At 39.5% G+C, this 10,195-nt stretch overlaps 1 protein-coding gene and 4 non-coding genes across 5 annotated transcripts; all 5 read right to left on the bottom strand.

Moving 5' to 3' along the window:
* Positions 1 to 1,204: 1,204 nt before the first annotated feature.
* LOC113314678 lies at positions 1,205 to 1,420 on the bottom strand. The gene has a single exon (XR_003342557.1). It is a non-coding gene; the product is annotated as a small nucleolar RNA U3 (small nucleolar RNA).
* Positions 1,421 to 3,778: 2,358 nt separating this feature from the next.
* LOC113314679 lies at positions 3,779 to 3,994 on the bottom strand. Its single transcript, XR_003342558.1, has one exon. It is a non-coding gene; the product is annotated as a small nucleolar RNA U3 (small nucleolar RNA).
* Positions 3,995 to 6,362: 2,368 nt separating this feature from the next.
* Positions 6,363 to 6,580, bottom strand: LOC113314676. The gene has a single exon (XR_003342555.1). It is a non-coding gene; the product is annotated as a small nucleolar RNA U3 (small nucleolar RNA).
* A 249-nt stretch (positions 6,581 to 6,829) lies between these two features.
* On the bottom strand, positions 6,830 to 7,971 carry LOC113309108. The gene is made up of 2 exons (XM_026557533.1): positions 7,309 to 7,971; positions 6,830 to 6,965 (listed from the first exon to the last, which is right to left on the bottom strand). The coding sequence occupies exons 1-2, from the start codon at positions 7,592 to 7,594 to the stop codon at positions 6,931 to 6,933; spliced, it is 321 nt and encodes a 106-aa protein (XP_026413318.1). The 5' UTR covers positions 7,595 to 7,971; the 3' UTR covers positions 6,830 to 6,930.
* Positions 7,972 to 8,027: 56 nt separating this feature from the next.
* TRNAM-CAU lies at positions 8,028 to 8,099 on the bottom strand. The gene has a single exon. It is a non-coding gene; the product is annotated as a tRNA-Met (tRNA).
* Between the last annotated feature and the right edge of the window lie 2,096 nt (positions 8,100 to 10,195).

Below are 10,195 nucleotides of genomic sequence, written 5' to 3'. Positions count from 1 at the left end.
ACTAATCATTGAAAGTGGTCCTCATGACACTTGTCAATAAAAGAAGTGAAATGAAATGGTCTCCATGACACTTGTCATCAAAAGAAGTAAAGTGAAATGGCCCACATGACACTTGTCATCAAAAGAAGTTAAGAGAAAAGTGGTCCTAGAAAACTAAAGTAACATTTGACTTTCCCAATTAGAAAACCGACCTATTTTTTTGAAACATCTATTTTAGAAAACCAACATATTAAAAAGGAACGGAGGGAGTAGTTATTTTAATTTATGGTGTTGTTCAATGGGTAGTAGTAGCCGTAGTAGTAGCAGTGCTTCTGATGCTATTGCTAAAAACGTCAGGACTTGAAATGTAACTAATTGTTGAAACTTGATTGCGTAGTAGTAGCAGTGCTTCTGATGCTATTGCTAAAAACGTCAGGACTTGAAATGTAACTAATTGTTGAAACTTGATTGCGTCTTTTATATCTCTAAATATCACAGTATTTGTGTATTATATAGTGCTGCTGGTGCTGTTAGTTCTATAGCTCTAGATCGCACTAGTATTTGGTTTGAGACTTTTTGTGCAAATTAGAAAGAACAACAGAAATTACCAAGATTGGGTCCTCCACAGGTATAGTGGAATACCTGATTACCAGTGTAAGGCCGATACTGCATATTGCTGAAATCTGGGTAAATTGAAATTGATACCCCGTTCCCTAAATTTGAGCCAAAGATGAAATCGTAACAAAGCAACTGACAGAAAGTTTCAATCTCTTACTTCTTAAAATGCACTTCAAGTTTATGCAATTCTCCTTGCAATGACCCAAACACGATGGTAAGAAAGTCACGATGTCTTCTAATGTCCAGCACATGCATCTGGTGTCTGGCTCCATTGGAAATGCCCTTTTAGTAGAGCGATAACATCACTTAGTGATGGTATGCCTATTTAAGGCGCTGTTTCGTTGTATGAAAGCAGAGTTCTCTAGTGTTTGAATCTATTAATGTTGATTTTGAATTTCCAATTAAGTCAAGGATTATTGGGTAAGTAAGGTAGTCTCTTTCTAACAGACATGAGAAGCTACAAGTTCATGCTTCAAAAAAAAAACTACATGGGGTCACACAATCGTTATTATATAGTGAAAGCAACATTTGTAGAAGCATTTCAGCATCCACAACACAAAAAATAAGTAGCATTAAGTCACAGTCATTACTCCAAAAAAGATTTTGGAGTCTGTCAGACGACCGAACTATCATCACAGCAGGCCAAGGCCAAGCTGAGAACGATCATCTACAGCCACACGATGTACATCATAGAACGGGTAACCATTAATCACGCTCTGATCGTGCGGTCCTGTTTCATCAACCAGACTGTGGTTCCTGTCTCCTTAGAACTCAAGGATACAGAGGTACGAGCCTATAGAACAGATCCTGTTTCCTTTGACGAGGCTTTGGATTTTCCTGCTTCCTGCGTCTTTTCCATCGTGGGTCCTTTTGTCGCTTTCTTTCTGCACAAGGAATTTCAAACAGCGAGAAACAGAAATGTCCGTGCTGATCGGGTTAGTTTGCGAAATACCTTACTCCAAGACAGGGAAAAACTGCCCGAGGGCCACAGAGAACTTTTAGGGAGGCTCATTTGATTAAAACATATGAGTTAAAATACATGGGTTAATAGTCTTATTAAAAGTGCGGATTCATTGGAAGTACGTGAAAACGCGAGAAGATCCCTTTAAAAATACATGTAGATCCTTAGAAAATTTACGAAAACCCACCGAAAAGGCAGGTCCGTACGAGATATAAAAAATGTAAATCCATGAATCTAAGCAATAAGCCTTTTAACCAGTTTAAACTGCTTCGATAGATACTGACGGAGCTATTGAAGATAACAGGTGTGTTTTTGAATATGGTAAAGTTAACAAAAGATAAATACTGTCAGAGCTAATGAAGCAGAGCAATCATATGCTAGTTTAAGATGAAATCACAGGATAAGATAAATCTTTTACTGGGACGAAGTCCCTGTTTCTAGCGCCAAATTGTGAACACGTAAATCACGAAGGCATCTATATGTTCACAAACAATGTTCACACTCTATATACATACTCGCACTGATGAGACAATTGCATTGATTCCTTGGCTCAAAACCTTCGGGTTTATCATAGCCTCATCTAATATCATCACCAGAGGCGTTCACATAGAGGAATATAAAGAAAACGAAGTATAAAAGTAAAACTCGTGGAGTATCAAATGAATGTAAAGTGTTGAAATGTAAATAAGGCTGGGATTTACGTGGTTCATCACTAAGGCCTACATCCACGGGGTTTGTCGTTTCACTATGCATTTGATGATTACAGAGGTAGTCGAATGACTTTGGATTTTACATAGGTCTGTGAATTGTAAAAGGTAAACTTACACTCACAATCCTTCTCTCTCTCCTTCTCTCCGATCCCCTCTCTCTTGGTGGAGAGGGATATTTATAGGGTTAGAGTGTGGGACCCGTTTCTGAGGGCCGTTGGAACCTTATCTTCTTGTGCTTTGTGTCCATCACGCGGAGGTCTTCGTTCATTGCTTGATCACGCAGAGTCATCCTCGTTCGTTCCACGGGTTGATCGACACGTACACTGCTCAGAGTGTTTAATGCGGGTAGTTGAGATGCATGCTCGTGTGAGACAAGTGTTTTCTGCCCCTGTCACATCCATGTCAGTCAACCTTTTCTTCACCGTTGATCTTGGCTTCTTTTGAGGATGAGATAAAGTAACTCTTCGAGAGTTATTTGGTGCTCCGCAGTACATCGTGTTTTTGGTACATCTTTTAACTTCTGCCCTTGGATTTGTTCGGCCAAAAATCCGACGTCGACGGGATGGGCTTCTTGGCTGTGGGCGTGTGTCATGTTTTGATGACTTGGTCTGCATGCTCTCCACGTGTCTTCCTACATACACGTGTTTGATGATGAAATATGTACACACAGTAGTAGTAGCAGTGCTTCTGATGCTATTGCTAAAAACGTCAGGACTTGAAATGTAACTAATTTTTGAAACTTGATTGCGTCTTTTATATCTCTAAATATCATAGTATTTGTGTATTATATAGTGCTGCTGGTGCTGTTAGTTCTATAGCTCTAGATCGCACTAGTATTTGGTTTGAGACTTTTTGTGCAAATTAGAAAGAACAACATAAATTACCAAGATTGGGTCCTCCACAGGTATAGTGGAATACCTGATTACCAGTGTAAGGATGATACTGCATATTGCTGAAATCTGGGTAAATTGAAATTGATACCCCGTTCCCTAAATTTGAGCCAAAGATGAAACTGTAACAAAGCAACTGACAGAAAGCTTCAAGCTCTTACTTCTTAAAATGCACTTCAAGTTTATGCAATTCTCCTTGCAATGACCCAAACACGATGGTAAGAAAGTCACGATGTCTTCTAATGTCCAGCACATGCATCTGGTGTCTGGCTCCATTGGAAATGCCCTTTTAGTAGAGCGATAACATCACTTAGTGATGGTATGCCTATTTAAGGCGCTGTTTCGTTGTATGAAAGCAGAGTTCTCTAGTGTTTGAATCTATTAATGTTGATTTTGAATTTCCAATTAAGTCAAGGATTATTGGGTAAGTAAGGTAGTCTCTTTCTGACAGACATGAGAAGCTACAAGTTCATGCTTCAAAAAAATAAAAAAAAAAACTACATGGGGTCACACAATCGTTATTATACAGTGAAAGCAACATTTGTAGAAGCATTTCAGCATCCACAACACAAAAAATAAGTAGCCTTAAGTCACAGTCATTACTCAAAAAAAGATTTTGGAGTCTGTCAGACGACCGAACGATCATCAAAGCAGGCCAAGGCCAAGCTGAGAACGATCATCTACAGCCACACGATGTACATCATAGAACGGGTAACCATTAATCACGCTCTGATCGTGCGGTCCTGTTTCATCAACCAGACTGTGGTTCCTGTCTCCTTAGAACTCAAGGATACAGAGGTACGAGCCTATAGAACAGATCATGTTTCCTTTGACGAGGCTTTGGATTTTCCTGTTTCCTGCGTCTTTTTCATCGTGGGTCCTTTTGTCGCTTTCTTTCTGCACAAGAAATTTCAAACATCGAGAAACAGAAATGTCCGTGCGGATCGGGTTAGTTTGCGAAATACTTTACTCCAAGACAGGGAAAAACTGCCCGAGGGCCACATAGAACTTTTAGGGAGGCTCATTTGATTAAAACATATGAGTTAAAATACATGGGTTAATAGTTTTATTAAAAGTGCGGATTCATTGGAAGTACGTGAAAACGCGAGAAGATCCCTTTAAAAATGCATGTAGATCCTTTGAAAATTTACGAAAACCCACCGAAAAGACAGGTCCGTACGAGATCTAAAAAATGTAAATCCATGAATCTAAGCAATAAACCTTTTAACCAGTTTAAACTGCTTCGATAGATACTGCCGTAGCTATTGAAGATAACGGGTATGTTTTTGAATATGGTAAAGTTAATAAAAGATAAATACTGTCAGAGCTAATGAAGCAGAGCAATCATATGCTAGTTTAAGATGAAATCACAGGATAAGATAAATATTTTACCGGGACGAAGTCCCTGTTTCTAGCGCCAAATTGTGAACATGTAAATCACGAAGGCATCTATATGTTCACAAACAATGTTCGCACTCTATATACATACTCGCACTGATGAGACAATTGCATTGATTCCTTGGCTCAAAACCTTCGGGTTTATCATAGCCTCATCTAATATCATCACCAGAGGCGTTCACATAGAGGAAGATAAAGAAAACGAAGTATAAAAGTAAAACTCGTGGAGTATCAAATGAATGTAAAGTGCTGAAATGTAAATAAGGCTGGGATTTACGTGGTTCATCACTAAGGCCTACATCCACGGGGTTTGTCGTTTCACTATGCATTTGATGATTACAGAGGTAGTCGAATGACTTTGGATTTTACATAGGTCTGTGAATTGTAAAAGGTAAACTTACACTCACAATCCTTCTCTCTCTCCTTCTCTCTCTCTTTTTTCCGATCCCCTCTCTCTTGGTGGAGAGGGGGTATTTATAGGGTTAGAGTGTGGGACCCGTTTCTGAGGGCCGTTGGAATCTTATCTTCTTGTGCTTTGTGTCCATCACGCGGAGGTCTTCGTTCATTGCTTGATCACGCAGAGTCATCCTCGTTCGTTCCACGGGTTGATCGACACGTACACTGCTCAGAGTGTTTAATGCGGGTAGTTGAGACGCATGCTCGTGTCAGACAAGTGTCTTCTGCCCCTGTCACATCCATGTTAGTCAACCTTCTCTTCACCGTTGATCTTGCCTTCTTTTGGGGATGAGATAAAGTAACTCTTCGGGAGTTATTTGGTGCTCCGCAGTACATCGTGTTTTTGGTACATCTTTTAACTTCTGCCCTTGGATTTGTTCGGGCAAAGATCCGACGTCGACGGGATGGGCTTCTTGGTTGTGGGCGTGTGTCATCATGTTTTGATGACTTGGTCCGCATGCTCTCCACGTGTCTTCCTACATACACGTGTTTGATGATGAAATATGTACACACAGTAGTAGTAGCATTGCTTCTGATGCTATTGCTAAAAACGTCAGGACTTGAAATGTAACTAATTTTTGAAACTTGATTGCGTCTTTTATATCTCTAAATATCACAGTATTTGTGTATTATATAGTGCTGCGGGTGCTGTTAGTTCTATAGCTCTAGATCGCACTGGTATTTGGTTTGAGACTTTTTGTGCAAATTAGAAAGAACAACAGAAATTACCAAGATTGCGTCCTCCGCAGGTATAGTGGAATACCTGATTACCAGTGTAAGGCCGATACTGCATATTGCTGAAATCTGGGTAAATTGAAATTGATACCCCGTTCCCTAAATTTGAGCCAAAGATGAAATTGTAACAAAGCAACTGACAGAAAGCTTCAAGCTCTTACTTCTTAAAATGCACTTCAAGTTTATGCAATTCTCCTTGCAATGACCCAAACACGATGGTAAGAAAGTCACGATGTCTTCTAATGTCCAGCACATGCATCTGGTGTCTGGCTCCGTTGGAAATGCCCTTTTAGTAGAGCGATAACATCACTTAGTGATGGTATGCCTATTTAAGGCGCTGTTTCGTTGTATGAAAGCAGAGTTCTCTAGTGTTCGAATCTATTAATGTTGATTTTGAATTTCCAATTAAGTCAAGGATTATTGGGTAAGTAAGGTAGTCTCTTTCTGACAGACATGAGAAGCTACAAGTTCATGCTTCAAAAAAAAAAAAAAAAAACATGGGGTCACACAATCGTTATTATACAGTGAAAGCAACATTTGTAGAAGAATTTCAGCATCCACAACACAAAAAATAAGTAGCCTTAAGTCACAGTCATTACTCCAAAAAAGATTTTGGATCTGTCAGACGACCGAACGATCATCACAGCAGGGCAAGGCCAAGCTGAGAACGATCATCTACAGCCACACGATGTACATCATAGAACGAGTAACCATTAATCACGCTCTGATTGTGCGGTCCTGTTTCATCAACCAGACTGTGGTTCCCGTCTCCTTAGAACTCAAGGATACAGAGGTACGAGCCTATAGAACAGATCCTGTTTAAGTAAGGTCGTGTCCAGTTCGCCGATTCCACTTCCTATAAATTATAACTATGCCTATAGAAAATCGCAGGTTCGAGACCTGTATGAGCCACGGAAAAATATAGATTTTAACAATGAGGATATGGGTTCACTTCTGGTCCTGAATCTCTAGATTTATTATTGCGTAAATTCTGAGAAAAAACTATGTAAATCCCAACCATAATGACTGTAAAATTCCTTGTTAAGGTAAGAAATTTTTATACACTAGAAGTGAGGATCTGTAGAAAATGGAAGTTTAAAGAACCTGAGTTGAGTGTGAGTCAATAGCAGGGATCCTCAGAAGTCGTCTAAATAAATCACTTAACGAAATGTTTTTAGCTTCGCTATGCAGGATCAGATGTTAAGAGTAATGATTCATCTGAAACAAAAAGGAAATGCAGTGTTTATAGAGATAGTTGAACACAAATGAACGTAACAAATTTCAGGTATCATATCTGTAGAAACAACTACTTATGCATTTATCTTTTTCTGTTCTGATAAAAGAAAGGATTACATTACTAGACGAAACGAGGAACTAAATCCACGTTACAGATTTTGGGAAACCAGTGTCTCTTTTGATAGTTGCCATCCATTTCCTGAATAACTCATAGCTATTCTACCATACTTATTAGATTTCATATTGACAAAACCGAAAATCAGACTTAACATTGTAGACTCATTATGTCATTTCAAAGTTTGAGAATTCCTAGCTAGCATGGTACCTGTTTTTAAACCCCTTGTTGCTGCCCATTTGATGGCTTCTCTGTCTTTCTTGAAGCATCCTTCGTTTCCTTCTGTGAATCCTGACATTGTGCCTGTGCAGCCAGTTGTTTTCGCTCCATCTCTTCCAGGAAGGCCGAGAGGGTGATATTGTATCCAGTTAGTTTCATATATCATCAAACAGTTCAACTTCAAACCAAGTTTCATAACCTCTTGGCACAACATCAAAATCCTTCTCCTCGGCACGAGCTGCAACTTTAATTTCATCCCATAATTTTTCAGCCTCATTTCTTTCTAACACGGTAATACTTTTGATACAATCGAAAGCCATCGAACTTATGCCATCCTTTCCGATGAATTGAATGAATTCCCAAGGTTCATTACTTGTACGATACCAGAAAGTGTTTTTGTTTATCACAAGACCTTCTTTGACTAGACTCTCATCCTATGATGTTATTCTTACAAAATCCCCAAACTTGAATGAATTCTTAATGCTTTTGAGCCCTAATAAATCAAACGCTCTCGATATCAAATTGGAAGGGCTACTAAAACCATCAACAGCACGAGGGGGATTTTGATGTTTACCTTTTGATTCGTATACTAACTTGGGAAAAACTGGTTCAGGGATCGAAATCATTCCATCTTCTTCTCCATTGAAACTTGTGTTGTTCTTTGCACGGCATTGAATAGTTGTATTAAAACTTTGGTTATTATTATTATTACTCAGAGCCAGGTTTCGATCCTGGGACCTGTGGGTTATGGGCCCACCACGCTTCCGCTGCGCCACTCTGATTTGTTGATTATTAGACGCGAGTTATTATAAATATATATAAAATCAGAAAGATAATTTCGCTGGCCCTCGACTGAGCACAATGATTCTTAGCAGTTCGATCCAATCGTTCTTGCTACTAATCACACCCCTTCCGCATCTACCTGTGTCAGGAAGTATTTGTGCACCTTTTGGTGCACGCATAGACTCACCTTCGAGTGAGAAATTTGTCTAGAGGAAGGTGGAATCACTATATATGAACACTTGAATCACGTAACGCTGCTTCCGATGTGCAATCTGCAAATTTTTGCAAAAGAATTGAGGCCAGTGTGCCTATCTTACGCTTAGTGTTACCACTTGGCATTCCTACTACTTTACCTTGTCCTGTCCCCATGTGATTTGCAAGATTTATCACACCTAATAGGTAGAGCCTAGCTAATAGTTGTGCATGGTCTATGAAAGTATGAAGCATGTTATTATTGCATTTCAAGTGGTTTCTTCGTATATGATATGGTATGAGGGAGGCATGTGGACATCACTTATTTGATTGGAGTAGCCGAATGGTATTGACAAATTAAGTACAACACCAACTACTAATGCGTATGTTTTTCTTTTTAGAAAACAGGATTATATTACTAGGAGAAACGAGGATAGACGTTCGGGTTATAGATTTTGTCAAACAGTGCCTCTTTTGATCGCCATCCATTTCATTAGAGCAAAACTGATTTCCTGGATCACTCTTTAACTATTTTTCTAGCAAAATTATCTGCATACTTATTACGTTTCCTATTTGATGAAACCCAAAGCTATCTGCCACCAAGATAATCCGCATTATAAATATATAGCTTTGTTATCATTCAGCAAGATAACTTTTTTAGACCATAAAAAAATTAAAATAAATAAATAAATAGATAGCAAGTTAACTTTTTTTAGACCACTTATTTCTTCCCGTTTGATGGCTTCTCTTCATGTCTTGGACTCACCTTCTTGTGGAAAACCGCATCTGTCGTTTCCTCCTGCATATCCGGATATCGTGCCAGTTAGAGGTGTAAATTAGGACGGACCAGCACGTTTATGGCACGGCACATCACATCACGTTAAAATTCGAGCACAGTACGGCACAACACGTAAGCGGCCCAGCACAGGCACAACACGTTTCTTTAATGTGTTGTGTTGTGCCAGAAAAATATGCACAGTGGCACAACACACGGCATGTGTTAGCACGTGGCACAACACAGCACGACACGCGAAGAAAACACGCCATGTCAAGTGTAAAATACTACACAATAAATCACATTTGATGCATATTTCACGAGAGAATTGTTTTAGCCAAATTCTGACATTTAATTTTCGTTATGCTAATTTATTTCTGTAATAATACATGTACTAACTAAAATATCTCAAAAATATTTATTTTGGAAAACATAATATATGTATGCTAGCACGGCACATCACAGCACAACATGGCAGAACACATTTATTTTTCTGGCACAACACAACACAACACGCCATTTAGCACAGCACATCACAACACATCTGAATCTCTGGCACATCCCAACACAGCACGCAACATGCTAAGCACGTGACTTCGTGGACTGGGTTGTGCCGGGCCGGCACGTTTTACATCTCTACTGCCAGTACTTGTGCAACTATTTCTATTTCGTTTAGTCTCTTCCCTTCATGTGTATCATGTATCGTGCCAGTGCTTGTGCAACCATTTCATTTAGTCTCTTCTCTTCCACGAGGGAGAAGTCTACATTATATGCAGTTATTTTGATATTGTTAGAATACGGGCATCCAACTCAAAATCAATTGGCAATGAGTGAAGACCCTAAGGATTATAGGTAGCCCAGATAATGTGGGACTAATAATCACAATACGCCCCCTCACGTGTAGCCTCGTTGGGTCTAACACGTGGACAATTAACTCGGGCGACGCGGAGTAAAGGGGCAGTCTAATGACTCGTCGCAAATATCCTGCTCTGATACCATGTTATAATACGGGCATCCAACTCAAAACCAATTGGCAAACATGGACAATTAAATCGGGTGACGCGGAGTAAAGGCGCGGTCTAATGACTCGTCCCAAATAGCCTGCTCTGATACCATGTTAGAATACGA

Source organism: Papaver somniferum, chromosome 9, assembly GCF_003573695.1.
Source record: "Papaver somniferum cultivar HN1 chromosome 9, ASM357369v1, whole genome shotgun sequence".
In the NCBI taxonomy this organism is placed as follows: domain Eukaryota; kingdom Viridiplantae; phylum Streptophyta; class Magnoliopsida; order Ranunculales; family Papaveraceae; genus Papaver; species Papaver somniferum.
The sequence above is the reverse complement of the archived record's forward strand: the minus strand, read 5'-3'. Positions and strand labels throughout refer to the sequence as shown.

Coding starts and splice junctions, on each gene's coding strand:
- LOC113309108 (XM_026557533.1), bottom strand. CDS start 7,594: ATGAGGCTGAAAAATTATGGGATGAAATTAAAGTTGCAGCTCGTGCCG. Junction 6,966..7,308: donor AACAAGGGGTTTAAAAACAG/GTACCATGCTAG, acceptor TTTTTGTTTCAG/ATGAATCATTACTCTTAACA.